This window comes from Chiloscyllium plagiosum, unplaced genomic scaffold (assembly GCF_037043375.1).
Source record: "Chiloscyllium plagiosum isolate Xiang-an unplaced genomic scaffold, Cpla_swu_hap1 HiC_scaffold_27, whole genome shotgun sequence".
NCBI classification, from domain to species: Eukaryota; Metazoa; Chordata; class Chondrichthyes; order Orectolobiformes; family Hemiscylliidae; genus Chiloscyllium; species Chiloscyllium plagiosum.
Window position 1 is genome coordinate 34,224,848 of NW_028270165.1, and position 21,907 is coordinate 34,246,754.

The 21,907-nt window shown below is 44.8% G+C and overlaps 1 protein-coding gene across 1 annotated transcript in view; it reads left to right on the plus strand.

Annotated features, from left to right (window-relative positions):
- LOC148143546 (uncharacterized) overlaps nt 1-20,022 on the plus strand; it is a 92,957-nt gene extending 72,935 nt beyond the window's left edge. The window contains exon 4 of the mRNA XM_087975237.1: nt 19,713-20,022. Within this exon, the coding sequence (XP_087831363.1) occupies nt 19,713-20,022 (310 nt within the window). The remainder of the gene's footprint in view (nt 1-19,712) is intronic.
- The last annotated feature ends 1,885 nt before the right edge of the window (nt 20,023-21,907 follow it).

Genomic DNA, 21,907 nt, shown 5'->3' on the forward strand with positions numbered 1-21,907 from the left:
TTCCGTCAGTTGAGTTGGTTCTGCACTCCGATGAGACTGGATACTGATTTTAATGGATCAGAATTGAACCCAACAATGGAACACCTTAAATTTCAAGAACGTTGAAAGGGCAAATCAAACTGTAACCTTGAAGAGATATGCTTCCATTTCTAACCTTGGGTGATCCAAATGAGACATTGTTACTGATCACTCCATTTCAGGGTGCTGCTCTTTCATCAGGTGGTCATGGACAGTAGATAGTGATCACAGAATTTATAGCCAAAGGAGTCCTTCACGGAACAATTTTAGATTAAATCTTTCATATTTTAGAATGGGCTTCTTTGGTACGTTAATCCCAGAACTTGTTTTAAATTACCTTCAAGAATGTCATTTAAATGCAGAGCTTTTCGAACAACAATGTCAGTCTGACTCGATATTGGGACACACAGAATTCACACCTATTGTTAGAAAAGCTCTACGTTTAAATGACATTCTGAAATGGCTGACCTTTAACATTGAGAATAGTTACATTGATATATTCAGAAACATTGTTAAAGTCTGAAAGCATGTTCACTTTTTAAAAAGAGCTGCTGAAATCTTTCTGAAACTTGCATTGAAACGTGCGTAGTTAGGCCACAGCCCAAGACAGGCTGTAAAGGATGAATGGCCTAATCCTAGTTTTGTGAAATTGATTCTGACTATGTAGAAATAGAGTCATAGAGTTGTAGAGCACAGACGCAAACCCTTCAGTCCAGACAACCAAATATCCTAAATTAATCTAGTGACCCATTTAGTGCATAGCCCTCTGATTCTTTTCTATTCATGTCTCCAACCAGATGCATTTTTTTCTTCTTCAGCTAATTGAAGCTGGAGAAGCCTGAAATCTCTAAAGGATTTCTTGAAAAAAACTTTTATTCAAGATTTGGCTCAGTGGAGAATTTTCTAAAGCTTTGCTATTGTAGTTTTCAATTTGTCAAAAAAACTTTTCAGTTGTTGTTGTCCAAGGCAGAGTAAATATTAATTTAAGATATAATTGAGATATATACATTCTTTACAATGTTTTTCCATCATTACCAGTGATTGTCCATCATTTGGTACATTGAGCATCATCATTTTGTGATTCAACCGATATGATTTGAAGTGAATTCTGCAAGATACTTTTGTATTTTATCTAACTTTGCTTTGTATTAAAGATTTCCTTTGTGACATTTTAATTAAAATATCTCAATGTATAATAAACAGCTAATTTATTCTGAAATTATTTCAATTAGTTGGTCGATTGCCAAATAATAGCTGCATAACTGTTGTAAATATTGACACCCAGGAAAGCTATTTTGTTTAATATAGTTCCTTTGTAAAGATTTTATAAAATGATTGTTTTAGTGAATGGTTGCACTTAATTGCTCCATTTGGGATTAAACAGATTATTTTTATCAAAATCATATTCACAATTTATGGTGAGTGTATTAACAAACAAATGTTGCCATTTGCCATTGAATTGCCTCAAACACAATTTGAAATTCTTGAATGAGTTGAATAAGGGGTACACTGTGAATATTTATTGCGCATTTCTGAAATTCTCTGCACTGCCATTGCATTTGGTTAAACAAGATATGTAACCCTCTTCATAACTTTGTATTTCTTTGATATTTCATTTGCTATTGCTATTGCCCAAATAACTTCTTCAAATGCCAAAACGTTTTTTAAGCTGTGAATTTTCGGTCTGGTAATGTCATTCAGTTGTGAACAATCTGAAGATTAATTTAAATACATATAAGAATGTCAAAGAGATATTGATAACAGAAAGTCAACATGGAGAAGTGCCAACGAAATGTAAACCAAGGCTGCTCTTAATTTGGTACAGACTAAATCGCAATCAAAATAATAAGAATAAGTAGAAATAACGGCATTGTGCACAAATTGTTTGTAGTGAGTTCAGAATTTTTCTGATCATTTAATTCTGACACATGTAGTGTGCAGCACTTATTTGTTCATGGAATGTGAGCATCACTGGCAGAGCCAGTATTTTTCATCATCCCCTCTTTCCCTTGAAAGCTTGACTGCTCAGCACCCATATGAATATTGGGTGAGGACACAGTGAGGTTGAGTTGTAAGGCCTACTGTGGCATAACAAATTGTACTGGCTTACACTGCACCCTGACAAGACAGATTTTTGGGAGGAGAACAAAAATTGGAATTCCTACTTAAATATTGATGCTCCCATTTATATCTCTCAAAAAGATATTGTTTGCTCCATAAATTTGTAATGGCTCTTTTGTTGAATTATTTTCCTGCATCCGCATATATCTGGAATCATTTTCTTTTCAAGAATTTTGTATTAACGTTTGCCACTTACTGCTGCCATCATCCCTTCAAGATCATTCCAAATCGTAATAACTTGCTTATTTTCTTAATTAAATCCGGCCCCTTCTCCCCCGCGCCCCAGCCCAAATCCCTTTTCTTATAAAGTGGCTGCACTATTTCGAACATGGTCACGCTTTCTAAATATTACCATGTACTTTTAATTATGAGATTGCAATGTGTCTTTTAAAATATAAAAATGCCCCTTCAAATATAGTTATGCCCTTTAAATGTGTTATGTTCCTCGAAGCGCAATCTTGTCCCTCGATAATGTATCTTTACCCCTTTAGATATGACTGTCTCTTAAAGCATCATTTCTACTTATAAATAGGGCAACGTCTCTTCGAAATGTCGATTAATTTAGATATGACTGCGTCATTTTGCATATTAAGATATCCCTTTGAATGTGCCCACATCCCTTTGAATGTAATTTTGTCCATTTCCATTTATTTGCAGAAATAGCCCGGTAAATGTCCATGTCCCTTTTAAAATGCAGATTTCCCGCTTCAGGTAGCAGCAGTTGTAGCGCGAGGTGGCTGTTGCTTGGTGACGGTGAGGCTCCCCCGGCCCCGCCCATCCCCCCGTGCAGACGTCACGCGGGGGCGAAGGCGGTTGGGAGGAGAAGTCGCTCGAGCGGGGAAGCGGCGGGAGGGCGGCCGTTAGGAAAATGGCGCCGTGCGGCCCGGGGCAGACACCCGTCACTGGGCACCGCCGCCTTCCTGGCGCAGCTGCTGGGTCACGGCCACACAGCCCGGCTGTACAGCAGGCAGGAGCCGGTGAGCATTCTGGAGGCGGATGTTCCTCAGTCATTGAAGGGGCATTACCTGTTGAGAATGGTTAGTGAAGTGTGTGGTGTACTGAGCCTTATTAACATGGATATAGTTTGTAATTTGTCAAAGTATACATTTTATTATTTAGAATGGTAGAGATGTACAGCACGGAAACAGACCCTTCGGTCCAACCCGTCCATGCCAACCAGATATCCTAAATTAATCCGGTCCCACTTGCCAGCACTTGGCTCATGCCTCTAAGCCCTTCCTATACATATACCCATCCAGAGACCTTTTAAGTGCTTTAATTGTAGCAGCCTCCACCACTTCCTCGGGCAGCTCATTCCATTCACGCACCACCCTCTGCATTGAAATCTTGCACCTTATGTACCTTTTATATCTTTATGCTCTCACCCTGAACCTAGGCCCTCTAGTGCAGACCTTCACCCCCTACACAAGGGAAAAGACATAAGAAAGTTGAGCAGCCAGACAAGATGGAAAAGCCACAAAATATCGAGCCAGATGGGGAAAAAAGTTGTGGTTCTACCTTTTTTTTCCTCCTATTGGCATTTGGACACTTCAAAATCTGTCAATAATGCCAGCATCGCCACTGAGCATATTGCATACGTTCCTCTGTGTCAACAAGCATTGCACATGTTCCTTGCTTTGGGTGTCACCCTTGTTCAGGACTGGGGGTGGGTGTTGGAAGAGCTGCAGAACAAGGGTGTGCTGGGAGCAGGGTGGTGAATTGGGGATAGGTGGAGACAAGTAAAGGGTACAAACTGGTTGGTCACTGGGAGGAAGGAATCTGGTTGGGGGCAGGGAGGGGTGGGGAAGAGCCTGGGAAGGGATTCGAGGAGTGGGGAAGGAGGTTATTTGAAATTGGAGAACTCAGTGTTGAGTCCTCCAGGCTGTAGGCTGCCCAGGTGGAAGATGTTGTGGTGTTCCTCCAATTTGTAGAATGGTTTGTTGTGGCAATGGAGGCGGCCTAAGATGGTCATGTCAGAAAGGGAGTGGGAAGGGGAATTAAAATGGGTGGTGATTAGGAGGTCCGGTCGGCCTCTGCAGACCCCGCTGTGATGCTCGGCGAACCGTTCCCCAAGTTTACCCTCTGTCTCCCGAAGACCACAATTGGCAAACACATGGCAAATACAGTACCCCAATGTGAAGTTAGAGCCTTTGCTGTGTTTAAAAAAAAAAGCAGAAAAGAGATGCATTGTTTAAATGGTGACATATTGGGATATGGAGAAAGTGAGGACAGCAGATGCTGGAGATCAGAGTCGAAAAGTGTGGTGCTGGAAATGCTCAGTCAACATTCGATGAGCAGGAGAGTTGCGCTTCAGGCACAGGCCCTTCATCAGGAATGACGTGTGGATGTACAAAGGGGCCTCAGCGTCCTTCTATAACAGTCAATGCCAGTTGTCAGGTGCAGCGAGCAATGCAAGTGGTATATTAGCAAGTGGAATTGAGTTCAGAAGTGGGGATGCCTGCCTGCAGTTAGGGGGTCATTGAATATATTCAAGGCTGAGTTCATCTGATTTTTGAACAAGAGGAGGATGTTTATGGGGGAAGGTGAGAAAATGGCTTTCAAGACCAGTACAGAACTGTTACAGAGTCATACAGCATAGAAACAGACCCTTCAGTCCAACTAATCCATGCTGACTGTGTTCTCAAACTGAACAAGTCACACTTGCCTGTGTTTGGCCCATATCCCTCTGAACCTTTCCTATTCATGTACTTATCCAAATGTCTTTTAAATGTTGTTACTGTACCTGCATCCACCACTGTGTCGGGATGTTCATTCCACACACAAACCACTCTTTAAAAAAATAATGCTGCCCCTCAAGTCTTTTTAAAATCTTTCTCCTCTCACTTTCAAAGTTTGCTCTCTAATCTTAAAATCCCCGCCTGTGGGGATTGACACCCACCATTCACCTCATTTACCCCCCCCCCCCTCATGATTTTATAAATCTCTAAGGTTACCTCTCAACCTCCTGTGCTCCAGTGAGAAAAGTCCCAGCCTATCCACCTAGATGTAGGTAGATTAAGATCCAGTTATGTACGGGACTTTGGTGGAAAGTGGGAATTCACTGCATTGTAGCGATGAAACCCTACCCTATCCAAACATTTTTGCTGGTGGATGAGACTAGGCCACATAATTTGGAGGACTGGATTTCGGACAGAGATGAGGAGGAACTATTTTTCCTGGATAGTAGTCAATCTATGGAATTCCCTGCCCAAGGAAGCAGTAGAGACAGCCTCATTAAGTATATTGAAGACACAGTTGGTTACGTTTTTGCAGGTAGGTTAATTAAGGATAGTTTGGATAATGCAGGGAGGAGGAGCTGAGACGATAGACAGTTTTACCATTATTTTAATGAATGCAGAGCAGGCTGGATGGACCAAATGGCCTATTCCTGCTTCTATTACTATGAAACAATAACCCTGCATTTCCCATGGCTAACCCACCTAACCTGCACATCCCTGGACATGATGGGCAATTTAGCCTGGTCGATCCAAATCAAGGCTGGTGAGCAAAGTAGTGATGTGGGAAATTAACATCAGAGAATGATAGAAAGGGACAAGGAGAGTAAATATACCAGCAATCAAAACTGGATTCTGAAGATCGCAAAAATGGAAACAAAAAGTGGTGTTTCTGAATATGTGCTGCACTGTAACAAAAGTAAATGAATTGTCTGCACACATTGAAGAGAATAATTATGATCTGAGGCTCCTTACAGAAACATGGCTTAAGGATGACGGATTGGATCCTGAATATCTAGGGGGTAGTCAAATGGGAAGCTAGGTAAAGGTAGAGGGTTGCCACTGCGAATCAAAGCACTGACCACAGGGTAGTCTGGTGTCCGCTCTGATTTCAGGTCCTCATTTCTCTGTCGTCTGATCTCACTGTTCCCACAGAATTAGATGTCAGTCTGTTCTCAGCTCTACTGGATTTCTGCTGAAGCTTTGACCCCCACCCCCTCTTTTTACACCTTCTGGAACAATAAAATATTCAGTCAGTCAATCAAAGCCCAATGCACAATCTCCCAGTCTCTCAACCAACCAGACACAAAAGTGTCGTCATAGCAGGGAATCAAACAAGAAAAATGAAACAACATGAGAAATAAATAGGTGCTAGTGCTTAATGTCTGTTCATTAGGAAGCAAACCAGAAATAGGGCTCTCCCAGGATTCTGATTGTGCCCAACTTGAGGATCCTCTCTCCCTTACATCGAACTGTTAGTACCCAGCTATGATTTACAATATTTACACCAGATATGAAGCATCTTATCAAATAGAGATAGACACGTACAGCACGGAAGTAGACTTTCTCTCTCTCACGCTCGCGTACACACAAGTCCATGGGGGTGAATTTTTATTTGCAGATACATTCTATTTTGCTTAAAAATGCACAATCTGCAGACAGTCAATACATATAATATTTTGTAAATTTGACTTTGGAAATAGAACCAGTTTGATTCAAGGTTTGGACTCTGACCTCACACATTTAGTGTATTGTCTGAGCTGAGATGTCATCTTTTGTTACAAAACCTTAAGCTAAGTTATGTTGAGAAGTGCCTTACAGGAAGTTGGAAATTTACATATTAATGATGCCTGCAACCCATTTGAAAAGATGGAAGACTTAACAATCCAGGTTTGTTCAATATATCATTTCAGTGGCAGGACACTGCAATGTTTTTCCATAAATTCTGTCCCTTATGATCTTATTCTCCACAACCACCTGATGAAAGAGTTTCGTGCCGAAAGCCAGTGCTTCCAAATAGCTTGGTGTTATGTGATTTTTAACTTTGTCCAGGTTAGGGTGGATTGGCCATGCTCAAATTACCCATAGTGCCCAGAGATGTCCAGGTGAGGTGCATTAGTCAGGGGTGAATGTAGAGAAATGGGGGTAGGGGAGTGACTTTCTGGAAGGTTGGGTGGACTCGTTGGGTCGAGTAACCTGCTTCCACACTGTGGGGATTCTCTGGAGAGAAGAGATTTCTGCAAACTATGCAGGGCAGCACAGGTGTCTCCATGTGAGTTTGTGCGTGTGTGTTTTTGCATGTGTGCTTGCTTGGTGAAGTGTGTGTTATGGAGTATCAGCCTGTGTGAGGGTGAGTATTGGGGATGTGCGTGTGTCAGAGAGTATGTGCATAAGAGAGGTGTGGATAAAAGCCAGCGGTTGCATTTTGCTAAAACAAGGAAGGGCAAGAGGGTCTGCAGAGGCTGACCAGATGTCCCAGTCACCGCCCATTTTAATTCCTCTTCCCTCTCCCTTTCTGACATGACCAACTTTGGGCTCCTTCATTGCCACAACGATCCAATCCACAAATTGGAGGAACAACACCTCATCTTCCACCTGGAGTTGTCTAATTTCTCCCCTCCCATCCCCCAACTCCCTTCACTGCCTCTGCCCCTCCCATTCACTCTTCCCTGCCACCAACCAGATTCCTTCCTCCCATCGACCATCAGGTTGGACCCTCAGTCTTCACCAATCCCCACTTCAACACCTTGCTCCCGGCACCCCTTTATCTGCATCTTGTTCTACACTCATCCCCCATCCGGAAGAAACACCTGAAATGTCGACCTCTCCACCACCTGATGCTGCCTGGCTTGCTGTGTTCTTCCAGCCTCCTGAGTGTCTATATTGTCAATCAAGACACAGGCCTGGACCAACTGTTCCAGAGTCTGTCCCTCCCTGGATTCACTCTCTTTCCATTCAGTTGCTGAAAGTCAACAATTGAACCCCAGAATGAAAAATAAATTGAAAAAGTGGGTGAGAAAAGAGAGTATTGTACTCACAGATGTTGGACAGAGGAAGAAAGTTGCAGTTTGGGGTGAAGCTCAATCTTCATTCAGAGAGAGGAACAGCATCTGTAATCAAATAGACAGAGTCATAGATGTACAGCATAGAAACAGACCCTTCACTCAAACCTGTCCATGCGGAGCAGATATCCTAACCCAATCTCGTCCCACTTGCCAACACCTGACCCATATCTCTCCAAACCCTTCCTATTCATAAACCCATCCAGATGCTTTTAAATGTTGCAATTGTACGAGTGTCCACCACTTCCTCTGGCAGCTTACTCCTTAAATGCACCACACTCTGCGTGGAAAAGTTGCCCCTCAGAATTCTTATATCTTTCCCCTCTCACTGAAAGCCTATGTCTCTAGATCCCCCCGCCACTGACTCCAGGGAAACGACCTTGTCTATTTATCCTATCCTTGCTCTTCATAATTTTATAAACCTCCAGATAAAATGACCCTCCAGATAAAATATCCCTGGCCTACTCAGCCTTTCCTTGTAGCTGAAACCCTCCAACTCTGGCAACAGCTTTGTAAATCTTTTCTGATCCTTTTCCAAGTTTCACAACACCTTTGCGATAGAAAGGAGACAAGAGGTGGATGCAGCATTCCAAATGTGGCTTAACCAATGTCCTGCACAGCCACAACGTGACCTCCCATACTCAATGCTGTGACCAATAATGGAAAGCATACCAAACACTGCCTTCACTATTCTGTCAACCCGAGACTCCATTTTCAATGAAGTATGAACCAGCACTTCAAGGTCTCTTTATTCTGCAACACTCCCCTGTCAGTCCTGCCTGGATTGCTTGACCAAAATGTATTTCTCTAAATTAAACTCCATCTCCCATTGGCCTATCTGATCAATTCTAATTTATAGTGAACTCTTTCTTTCATTCCACAGAAGCTGAAAGTCTCCATTCCTTCATACTCTCCCTTGATGCTGCCTGACCTGTTGTGCTTTTACAACACCACACTCTTGACTCTGATCTTCAGCATCTGCAGTAGTCATTTCTCCAACATTTCCAGAGTCTGCCCCTCGCCCCCCAGATTCACTCTCTTCCGTTTCAGTTGCTGCAAGTCAACAACTGAGGCCCTGAATGAAAAATAAATGGAAAATGAGGATGAGAAAAGAGTGCCATACTCACAGATGTTGGACAAAGGAAGGAAGTTAGTCTGGGGTGAAGCTCAATCTTCATTTAGAGAGAGAGGAACAGCAGCAGCTTGAGAAGGACATGGTCCACCTTCCACATTCAGACAGTAGGCGGGCTCTGATTGGCAGAAGGATAAGTTTCCTTCCAGTCCGCCAATGCTCTCCTTTGGTCCATGAAGGTCGCGAACCGTTTCCGGGGACAGCGACGAGCATGCAGTTTTTGCTGACACCGGCTAACCCGCACAGACCTTGCTGACACCGAGGAGCATGTGCAGTATGCTCTGGAGATGCTGCTGTTACTGACAGATTTTAAGTGGTCAAATGCCAATAGGGAAAAAAAAGAGTAGAGCCACAATTGTGTTCTCCTGTAGCTTGACGTAACTGTACATGCTTGTCGCTATTTTTGCTATTTGTCTTACCGACACCACTCATGATTTTCTAAGTCTCAATAAGGTCACCCCTCAACCTCCTGCACTCCACTGAAAAAAGTCCCAGTCTCTCCTTATAACTCAATCCCTCCGGTCCTGGCAACATCCTGGAAAATGTTTTCCAAACCCCCTCCAATAGTATTCTTCCTATTACAGGGCGACCAGAACTGTACTCACCACTCAAAGTGGCTTCACCAACATCCTGGACATCCTCAACATGATGTCCCAACTCCTATCTCAACGGTGTGAACAATGAAGGCAATGCTGCTAAATGCCTTCTTAACCATCCTGTGTCCCAGCAATGCACCTTTCAAGAACAATGTACCTGAAAGCCACCATGTCTCTCTGTTCTACAACACGACCCAGTGCCCTACCATTACCTGTACAAGTCCTGCCCTTGTTTTAGGAAAATGCAACCCCTCGCTTTTATCCACAACTCTGTCATAGACATGCTGTTTCTCAGACACACACACATATGCACCACCCACCGCAACCAAAATACTCACCCTCTTACAGACTTATACTCCAATCACACTCACACTTTACCAAGCATTCGGGGCCAACACATACACACTCACACACAGATAATAGTCTATGGGGTGAATTTGCAGATACATTCAATTTTGCTCAAAAAGTGCACAATCTGCAGGCAGTTAATCCATGTAATATTTTATAAATTCCTACTTTGGAAATAGAACCAGTCTGATTCAAGCAAGAGTGGGATACAGACAGACTTGAACCTCACACCTTTCATGCATTATATGAGCTGAGATGTCTCCTATTTTTATAAAACATTTGTGAATGGGGACTTAAAAGTAGTTCTGGGGTTTACATATGAATGAACTGAAACCTGCAACCCATTCTAAAAGATGAAAGACTTACTATCATTCTAGGTTTGTTCAATATATCCCATCAGTTGCATGACACTGTGATCTTTTACGATAAATTGTGTCTTATGATCCTGTTCTACAGCTACCCGATGAAGGAGCATCGCTCTGAAAGCTAGTGCTTCCAAATAAACCTATTGGACTATAACTGGTGTTGTGTTTTTAACTTTGTCTACCCCAGTCCAACACTGGCTCCTCCACATCATTTCTAGTGGAGACAGCCCATACCTCCCGGTGCTGTCTGTGAACATTACAATGCCGATGAAATGACGCAGTAACCGCACTCCTGAAAAATTTACAATTTCAAATGATATTAGCTTGTCATTCACTGCTCCATCTGATACATGACATTGGAAACTTAGTGCAGGAGGCTGAAAGAAATGAGCAGCTTTAACACAAAAACCTCTTGGAGGTCAAAGCTTTCAACTGTGCCATTCAAAATCAGAGACAATTACACAGAGTGGTGAACTTAGCCCAGACAATCACAAAGGTCAACCTCCCATCTATATAATCCATCTATCAGGCCCACTGTCAAGGAAGGGCCGCCAGGATTCTCAAAGACCCATCACAGCCTGGCAATGTTTTTCTTCAACCTCTACCATCGGGGTGGATAGTACAGAAACCTGAACACATGCACCAGCCGGTTTTGAAACAGTTCCTACCACACTGTCGTTAGAATACTGAATGGACTCTCAAACTCTTAACATTCGCCTGGACCTGTTTTTTTTTTGTTTTTGCAGCTGTTTATTTATTATTTATATATCTTTGCTACTTAACTCTGTGATCTGCCTGTACTGCTCACAAGACAAAGCCTTTCAGTGTATCGCGGCGCACGTGACAATAAATCAATTCAATGGGAGTCTGAGCCCTTCAGTAAATTCAGGTATCCTTTACTGCGACCCAACTTTGTTACAACTGCAGATCCCCCCCAGCAAAAAGGTGTTGAGAATGTAGCTTTTTCTTTTAAACAGCTCAAGGCCCAAGTGCTCACACTCCTCCCACCCCCCACTTTCTTTACTATTGGTCAGCACCAAGTTGTCCCTTTGTAATTGGATCCTTGGTACAGCCTTAACCTGTATTGCCTCACTGAGTAATTTCAACCCACAGTCTGTATACAAGTACATTTCTCCCCACTCATTTGCTGGGGGTGGCAGTGTTGAGTCAACCACACTGCTATGGGTCTGGAGTCACGCAAAGGCCAGACTGGGTAAAGGATGCAGCTGGTTTTCAGTATCAGTGGGACTGGATGAGAGACCCTACTGTTGCAGCACACTGAGTGTGGAGTCTAAAACAGATATACAGGCCTGGGAAGAGGAATTCACAGCAGGGAGGGCCTGTACACTATTTTGTGTGCAGCCGAAGCTTTAGCCATGAAGAAACCCGAGGAATCCCGCCCTGTGGAGAAACCGTGGAAGTGTGGCAACTGCGGAAAAGGCTTCTGTTTCCCGTCTGTGTTGGAGACTCGTCAGCGCAGTCGCACTGGGGAGAGGCCGTTCTCCTGGGAGGAGCAGCTTCAGAATCCCCTTGCCACCCAGAGTTTTGAAGTTCTGCTTTATCTGTGTAGCTTCTGACTTCTCATGAGCCTTCAGCAGCGGCTCTCTCCTCCTGACATTGTTAGACCACGCCCACTGCAACTTCCCTTTTCCATTTCTCCAGCCCTGAGCACACTGGTTCCCAAATCCTGGCGCCAGGCAGACACTGATGCAATCTGGTCTTCTGCTGCCAACTGCAGAGAATGGTGACAATCCCTGCCACTATTCTCTCCCTGACCACTACTGCCCCATCCCCAACATTGTTCTTACTCCGACCACGCAACCAGTTAGCTCCTCACTCGTGCAGACCTCTCTCAGATCCGCTTTATCTGTCTGACTTGTCCTGACCCTGTCCACTGACCCAGTCAGAAGGCTTTGTCCGTAGAGGAATGACCATCTCCCAGAATAAAGTGTCCAGTTAACTTTCCCCTTTTCCCCCAACGTGTCTGCAGCCCGGCTTCCAGCTGCATCTTTCTGAGCCGAAGGTCCTTCAGCCTGTTTGCCCTGGATCACAGTATCCAGAGCGTCTCAACTTCTGCAAATCGAAAGACAAGGCCCACCCTGTCCTCTCCAATGTGTGTTGTGTAACTGCTTAATCATTTCTGGTGGCTGAGCGGAGTCTGCTGCCAAATTTGGAACCCAATGAGAGTGGCCTCAACTGGGACATTAGGTTCATGTCTCACTACAGGTGACCCCACTACACTATACACTCTCTCTCTCACTCTCACACTCATGCTCGCTCTCAGACACACACACATGCACACACCCTCTCACAGGTTTATACTCCATTACTCACACACTTTACCAAGCACGCACATCAGTCTATGGTGTGAATTTGCAATTGCAGGATTTTAATTGCAAGTACATTCTATTTTGCTCAAAAAACGCACAATCTTCAGACAGTCTATCCATGTAATATGTTATAAATTCTACGATGGAAATAGAACCAGTCTGACTCAAAATTGGGATACAGACAGACTCTGACATGAGTGAATCTGATGGAATATTGTTTCCCCAGAAAATGGTTTCATCATTAGATTCTGAACTCCAGATTTCTGACTGAATTCCAATTCTGCCTTCTGCCATCTGCCACAGTGTGATTTGAACCCAGGAGTCCCCAGAGCTGGGCTGATAGTCCAGTCGATAATGGCATTCGGCTGTCATTCCTTCAATCACCCTGCAATGGCCTCCACAGGTGGGAGGGGGTAAAGCCCTTCCCACACTGACAGCAGGTGAGCAGGCTGTCTCCGGTGTGGACCCGCTGGTACGTCTGCAGGCTGGAAGAATCAATGAATTTCTTCCTGCATTCGGAGCAGGTGATTGGCCGCTCCCTGTTGTGGACCCGCTGGTGAGCTTCTAAAATCTCAAAACAAATAATCAAGAAAGAACCCACTCTATTCACTACTGCAGACTTACAGCAAGGTTACACATTAAAAACTATGCACTTATCTGTTCCTGTGCTGTGAGCTCTACCACACAGATTCCACCAAGACCAGTTGTGAATTTGGCTGTTTGTTAATTTTTCCTAGATGCACTCCAATGTTCAGAGATACATGATTTCAAACAACAAAGGCAGTAACTACATAGATTCACTGCTGTGTCAGCTAGCAGTGTAGGATTTTCTCTCTCTCTCTCTCTCTCTCTTTCAGACCATGTGCTCGCTGCCTTTAGCTGTCTTTCTCTCTTTTGAAAGTGCTGTTGATTTGATTTTTTTACTCCAAAGTTCCAAAACAATGCAACAGCATATAAAACAGTAATTGCTGCTCCTGGAATTCAAGGAAATCGCCACCAACACTGAAGATATCTTTAAAAAGAGCAGCTCTTACAGCCACAAATTTTCCTGTCATCCATCTTGGATTAGTTCTTGGTGAACATTCCCATCTCCCAGGTTACAGTTATTGAAATAATCTGCTTTTCTATTTTTGCTACCAAAGTGGATAACCTCACATTTATCCACACTAAACTGCACCTGCCATACATTTACCCACTCATTCAGCCTGTCCAAATAACATCGCATCCTCCTCACAGCTCACCCTTCCACCCAGCTTTGTATCATCTGCAATTTGTGATACATTCCAATTAGTTTTCTCATTTAAATCACTGACATACACTGTGAATACCTGGGGTCCTAGTCCCAATCCCTGCAGTTCCCCAATCATGAGTCATCATACAACATCGATCTGACGGATCCTCCCTGACTGACCGTACAAAATAGCAAATGTTAGCCTAATGTTCATAACTGACAGAGACCTGATAAGCAATTATGATCCATTGAAATACTAAATCACAGAAGCAGGCCATTCAGCCCATTGTGTCCATGCAATTCTCTAAATGAGCTTTCTGACCTTGTGCCATTTTCCTGATGTTTCCTTGGAAACTGGTACATTGCTTGTCATCAAATAATTGTCCAATGCCCTTAATTGAACCTGCTTCAACCACTTCTCTACGCAATGTCTTCCAGATCTATTTACCCACTGTGTGAAATTTCTTTCTCACATCACATTTTCTTTCTTGTAATCAACTTTAAATTTGCGTTCTTATTCTCAATGCTTTTACAATGGTGAACAGTTTTTCACTGTCTTTTATGGGTATGATTTTCGTCATGATTTTCAAAACTTCTTTTAAATCTGGCTTCATAGAGCAGTCCATGAGGCCAAGCCCATCAACAATTCCAGCCTCGGGCGACTGTCTGTGTGGAGTTTGCACATTCTCCCCGTGTCTGCGTGGGTTTCCTCCGGGTGCTCCGGTTTCCTCCCACAGTCCAAAGATGTACGGGTCAGGTGAATTGGCCATGTTAAAATGCCCATTGTGCTAGGTGCTTAGTCAGAGGGCAATGGGTCTGGATGGGTTACTCTTCAGAGAGTCAGTGTGGACTTGTTGGGCTGAAGGGCCTGTTTCTACACTGTAGGGACTCTAATCTAATAAAACAATACAGAAACAACCGAGCATCTAAAAGGACAGCCCCTCAGTCATCACTGTGAGCCCCACAGCAACCATTGTTAACTGGTCGGTAGTATTGGCCCACAGTTTGGAAAACTGTGATTTTCGCTACGACTACAAAAATTGAATGTTTTTTTAAGGCAGTTGTTGCTGAGAAGTTTAATCCTTTCTGTCCAGTAGGAAGTCAATGATGTATTTGGGTTTGAATGACATGTGGAGCAAGTGGATCACCGCTCCCTGGTATGCATGAGAACATTACATTCCAGATTAAGCAGGGAATTGGATCTCTTCCTACAGCCCGTACATACCTCTGGTAACTTCCCAGGGGACTGTGCTTGTGTGGCACAGGTCAGATCATTGGCTGGCTTAGAATGTTTTAGAATGTTACAGTATATAAGGAGGCCATTCAGGCTATGATGTCAATAATAGTTCCTGAAACACTCATCCACTCTCCATCTCTATCTCCACCATCTTGCAACTGTCCAGCATCCTCGGTAGTATAGTGGTTAGTATCCCCACCTGTGACTCAGGAGACTGGGGGTACAATTCCCCATCAGGGAGGATTTGATATTTTTATGGATGTCTTGCAGTAAAGAGGTAGTGACCCTAACTCTAGATTGGGTTCAAGTCCTGCTTGCTCCAGAGTTCAAAAGTTCACAAATATAAGAGTAGAATTAGGTCATTTAGCCCATCAAATCTGCTCCGCCATTCAATCAAGACTGCTCATCACCCCCTTTTCCTGCTTTCTCTCCAAACCCTTGAAAGGGTTCAGAAAAGATTTACACGGATATTTCCAGGGTTGGAGAATTTGGGAGAGGCTTAATGGACCAGGACTGTTTTCCCTGGAGCTTCAGAGGGTAAGGGGTGACTGTAAGAAGGTTTATAAAAAAATGATGGGCATGGATAGGATAAACACAAAAGGTGTTCAAAGTCTGTGAGAAGATTTGTAGCTCAGGTGCTCGTTGTTGTGGTTCTGTTCGCCGAGCTGGGAATTTGTGTTGCAGACGTTTTGTCCCCTGTCTAGGTGACATCCTCAGTGCTTGGGAGCCTCCTGTGAAACGCTTCTGTGATCTTTCCTCCGGCATTTATAGTGGCCTGTCCCTGCCGCTTCCGGTTGTCAGTTCCAGCTGTCCGCTGCAGTGGCCGGTATATTGAGTCCAGGTCGATGTGCTTATTGATTGAATCTGTGGATGAGTGCCTTGCCTCTAGGAATTCCCTGGCTGTTCTCTGTTACTAGTATTATAGGACAAGCCAAAACAGAGAACAGCCAGGGAATTCCCAGAGGCATGGCACTCATCCACAGATTCAATCAATAAGCACATCGACCTGGACCCAATATACCGACCACTGCAGCGGATAGCTGGAACTGACAACCGGAAGCGGCAGATTCAAACCACTACAAATGCCGGAGGAAAGATCACAGAAGCGCTTCATAGGAGGCTCCCAGGCACTGAGGATGTCACCTAGATAGGGGACGAAACATCTGCAACACAAATTCCCAGCTCGGCGAACAGAACCACAACAACAGAAAAGGTCTTTTCCCTGGGGTGGGAAAGTCCAGAACTAGATGGCATAGGTTTAGGTTGAGAGGGTAAAGATATCAAAGCGACCTAAGAGGCAATGTTTTCACACAGAGGGTGTGCTTATATGGAATTAGCTGCCAGAAGAAGTGATGGAGGCTTGTACAATTACAGCATTTAAAGGCCATCTGGATGGGTAGATAAATAGGAAAGTTTTCGAGGATTTGGGCCAAGTGCTGGCAAATGGAACTAAATTAGGTTGGGATATCTGTCGGCATGGACAAGTTGGACTGAAGGGTCTGTTTCCGTGCTGCACATCTCTATTACTCTAACAAATAGTAAACGAACTGGTCTGCAATTTCCCACATATTGCCTCCCTCCCATTTTGAATACATTAGCATTTTTCCAATCCAATGAAACCATAAGATTATAAGATATAGGAGCAGAAATAAGGCCATTCAGTCCATTGAGCCTGCTCCACCATTCAATCATGGCTGATAAGTTTCTCAACTCCATTCTGCAGCTTTCTCCCCGTAATCTTTGATCCCCTTGACAATCAAGAACATATCTATACCAGTCTTCAATAAACTTAATGAATCTTTTCCATGTTTAGAGATCTTCAGAATATTGTAACTAATGAATTCACTATCTCCACTGCCACTTCCTTCAGGACCCTAGGATGTAGGCCATCAGGCCCAGGGGACCTGTCTGTCCTCAATCCTACTAGTTTGCTGTATGCCTTTTCCCTATCGATGTTAGTTGTTTAAGTTCTCCCCTTTCTATAGCCTCTGACTTATCCATTTCAATAGGAATTGTTCTGTTGTCCTCCAACGTGAAAACTGAGGACAAGTATTGATTTAGCATCTCTGCCATTTCAGTATTCCCCCATTAACTCACCGTTTTCATCTTCCAAGGTACCAATACTTACCTTAGCGACTCTGTTCCCGTTACCGTACCAACAGAAGCTTTTGCTGTTCTCTTTGATTTTTAGTGCAAGGTTTCTTTTGTAATTTATCTCATCTATTTTAATTAATTTTTTTTAGTATCCCTTTGTTTATGTTTGAAAGTTCAATGTTTCATCCATCCAGAGGGCTGGAAAACTACTTCTGAGCAGGCTGAAAAGTTTTTTAAAATGTCAAAACTTTTTTCAAACCCCTTCATGTGGCTGGGGGCCGGCAAAACGATCGCCCCGCCCCCATCGACTCCTCCAACCACGCCCCCCTCCGGCGAAGACGTCATGCACCGGAACCCCGCCCCTTGAGAGTTGGCGCATGTGCAGTGTAGGTCCTGCAGCGGGACAAAGGCAGTGTTACTGTTTGTGGGAGAGGAATGGCTCCGGCGGTTTAAGGAACAAGAACAGAGATCGCTGGAACAGCCGAGCAGGCCTGGTAGCTTGTGTGGGGAGAAATCCGAGGAGGTGTTTCGGGTCCGGGGATCCTCCTTCAGAACAGAACCAGGTTTCAGGAACATCCCGGGGAGGTCGCCAGGTCCGAGCGCCAAGACCTGGCTCCTGCCCCCGCGGAGAGGAGACAGTGAGACAGGGTAGGATTGGGAACCGCGGGAGGAGGGAGACTGGGGAGTTTATAAACTCCTAGGGGGAGGCCTCAGGCCTCGAATAAAATCCTCACCTCGCGGGTTCCCCAGGCAACGGCCGCCATCTTTGTGAGGGTCAGGCGCCTGTTGTCTTGGGGCGGGAAGCGCGGGCGGCCATCTTGGTGAGGGCACCATCAACTGTTATTTCTGGGAAAGACTTCCGGCCTTGTGGCAGCCCCGGCCTTGGCTGAGCTTAATTCCCCACACTGTCCAGCGATGTGCACGTTAGGGTGGATCGGCCGTGCTAAATTACTGCTAATGCCCAAGGATGTTCTGGTTAGTGTTTATCGGCCATACTAACCTACCCTGAAGGGCTCCCGCCCAAAACGTCAATTTTCCTGCTCCTCGGATGCTGCCTGACCTGCTGTGCTTTTCCAGCACCACTCTGATCTTGACTCTTTCCATCTGTTGTCGGGTTCCGCTGTCGGCTTAGCTCCGCCCCATTGTGACCTCACAACACGGAAGTGGCCCTATCAGTTTCAATGTAAAGCACCCTCCTCTGGGAAACTCCTCATCCTGGGAGGGAGAGAGGGAAGGGGGAATCTGTTCACTTGTAACAACTGGACTGAATCTAAGGAGGGAGCAGACTCTGCAAACTCGGGTATCTGGCTTAATTACCCGGGCAAGGAGGGACGGATGAAAGCGATTCCCGCAAATAAATGCATCGGGTACAAGTACAGCGCATGCAATAATCCACATTGCACCTTCAAGCCAGCTACAATAGTTTTACATCCTCTGTTCTTCCTCTGTCTTGGCTCCTGCATTTTGGCTTCCTTCCCCCATTCCCACCCTGGCCCCGAGACATTTGTGCTTCCAAGCTGACACTCAAAAGTTCGGGTTGTCCCTCCATTCTTTCTCAATTTTCAAAACCCACAAAAGACAACTTTCCCAATCTTCTGAGCATTGGAGATGGGAGGTTACATTGAGACTGGTTAGGCCGCTTTTGGTATATTGTGTGCAGTTCTGGTCACCCTCCTATTGGAAGGATGTTGTGAAAAAAGATTACAAGGATGATGCCAGAATTGGAGTGTTTGAGCTTAATTGGTTGGTGCTGTTTTTCCGAGTGTGCCGAAGGCATTTGTACACATTTATAAAATCATGTAAGTCATGGATTGGTTAATTGGACAAGGTCTTTTCCCTGGGTTTGCGGGAGTCCAGAACTAAAGGGTAATAGCTTTAGGGTGAGGTGGATGAGCCAAGAATTAAAAGAAACCTAAGGGCAACTTTTTAATTCACAGTGTAGTGAATGTAAAGAATGAGCTGCCAGAGGAAATGGTGGAGGCTGGTACAATTACAAAATGTGAAAGTCCTTGCGAGATCAAGAATTTATCAATCTCTGCCTTGAAGACATTTAACATTCTGGCCTCCACTGTCCTCTGTGGCAATGAATTCCACAGGCCCACACTCTATGGCTGAAGAAATGTCTCCTCATTTTTGTTCTAAGTTGACCCCCTCTAATGCTCAGGTTGTGCCCATGGGTCCTAGTCTCCCTGCCTAATGGAAACACCTTCCCAGCATCCACCCTTTCTAAGCCATGCATTAGTAAGTTTCTATTAGATCTCCCCTCAATCTTCTAACCTCTCATGAATACAATCCCAGGATCCTCAGCCATTCATCGTATGTTAGACGTACCATTCAGTGATTCTTCTACCCTGCTGGCCCACTGGGGGCTCCACTCTGGGGAGAGGTCCTTCAGCTGCCCAAAGTGTGGGAAGGCCTTCAGCAATTCCTCTGTCCTACTGAGGCACCAGCGGATCCACACGGGCGAGAGGCCCTTCAGCTGCCCTGAGTGCGGGAAGGGCTTTACCCAGGCTTCCCACCTGCTGACCCACCAGCGGGTTCACATGGGTGAACGGCTGTTTACCCGCTCTGAGTGCGGGAAGGCCATCGGTGACTCGTCAGATCTGAGGAGGCTCCAATGTGTCCACACCAGAGAGAGGCCGTTCCCCTGCCCTGAGTGCAGGCAGAGGTTCACGTTGTCCTGCAACTTGCAGGGGCACCAATTCTCCCAACAATCGGATTCTGCCAGCGATGCTGCTGTGGATCACCACTAGTCTTGATTCCTCGGCATTATGATCTGCCTTCAAATTGGTCAATTGGTTCACTCAGCTGTTATTGGTATGATGTGAATTCAGTCCTGAGATTGAGTCAACTTTACAGTGGTCTCCTAAAAAGCTGGAAATAAATTTCTAGGACCTTTGCAGTTGTAGAGTCATTGAGTCCAACAGCAAGGAAACAGACCTTTCGGTCCAACCAGTCTATGCTGAACATAAGCTGAAAATGTGTTGCTGGAAAAGCGCAGCAGGTCAGGCAGCATCCAGGGAACAGGAGAATCGACGTTTCGGGCATAAGCTCTTCTTCAGGATTCCTCACTGCAGACCTCACTTTCTTCTATGCTGAGCATAACCCAAACTGAACTCGTCCCACCTGCCTGCTCCCAGCCCATATCCCTCTAACCCTTTCCTATTCATGTACTTATCTAAATCATTACAAATACCAAAGGAATTCACTCCTCTTAATCCTTTATTTCCAAAAGCAATTAGGAGTCTAACTGCTTCCTCCCCCACCTCACCCTAAGGCTTTGCCGTCTAGTTCTGGACTCTCCCAACCCAGGGAAAAGACCTTGTCTCTTTATCCTTTCAACGTCCCACATAATTTGATAAACCTCTATAAGGTCACCCCTCAGTCTCCAATGTTCCAGGAAAAACAGCCCCAGCCTATTAAGACCCTCCCTGTAGCTCAAACCCTGGCAACCTCCTTGTGAATCTTGAAACAGTTCAGAAAAGATCTACAACATCCCTCCTATAGCAAGGAGATTGGTTAGACCTGTACTTTTGGAATACTGTGTGTGTAATGTCCTGTACAGTTGCAACATGACCTCCTAAGTCCAATACTCGATGCTCTGACCAATAAAGGAGAGTGTGCCAAACGCCGCCTTCACTATTCTACCTACAACTCCATTTTCAAAGAACTATGAACCTGCGCCCCAAGATCTTTGTTCAGCAATACTCCCCAGGATCTTACCATTAAGTGTACAAGTCCTGCCCTGATTTGGCTTTCCCAAAATGCAACACTTATGTCAACTACATCTGCAGAAAAAAACACATGGTCTCTTAAAGGGATCACGCAATGCTTTCCCCATTTTGCAATTTTACACATACCACCAAATTCGAAATTCTTGCCACCCAACCTACAATTACAGAGGAACCACGATTATCCAAACGAGATGGGCGGGCACTATTTCATTCGGATAACTGATTATTTGGTTAATTGATTCAATGCCTGTCCTGTGGGGCTCAGTTTTCTGAAGTTTCCTTCTTCCTCGCTTCTGCCTGGCTTGCTCCCTCTGTTTGTCTCAGGGTTTGTTTCTGAGCAGACATACACTTTTGTGTGTAAGGGACCTGCAGCATTACTGAAGCCCCGGGCGCCCCCCCATCAGCTCCCGTGAGTATCCCGCCGGCCCCCTATCCCCTCTCTGGGGCAGCCGGACTGGACACCAACAGTAAGAATGCTGCTGCCCTTGGGGATGTTGGGGGGGGGGTTAAGTCTCAAATAGTGCACACACTACTTTTATTTGCAACAGGTTCCACCTTTGCCCTGTACAGGATAATGCAAGCGGGCATCAGAGCCGCCCTGCTTTTGCCACGGGACTATGCCTACATCAGGAAACTATAAGAATTCATTTTGTGTTTTAAACAGCAGTCGCAGCTTTAAACCCACAGAACTCAGCAGCTGCCGGTCCGCCCACGTGACCGGGAGATGGGAGACAGAGGACAGATAAAATCCACAATATACCAACACTACCCATGACTCATAGACCAAAACTCCGGAATTAATTAATATGGAAACCCATCTCCTAATCACATCAAGAGACTGACTGAAACACACCCATACCCATTGATATGGACCCACCCTGACACAAAGGACAGGCATCCACCA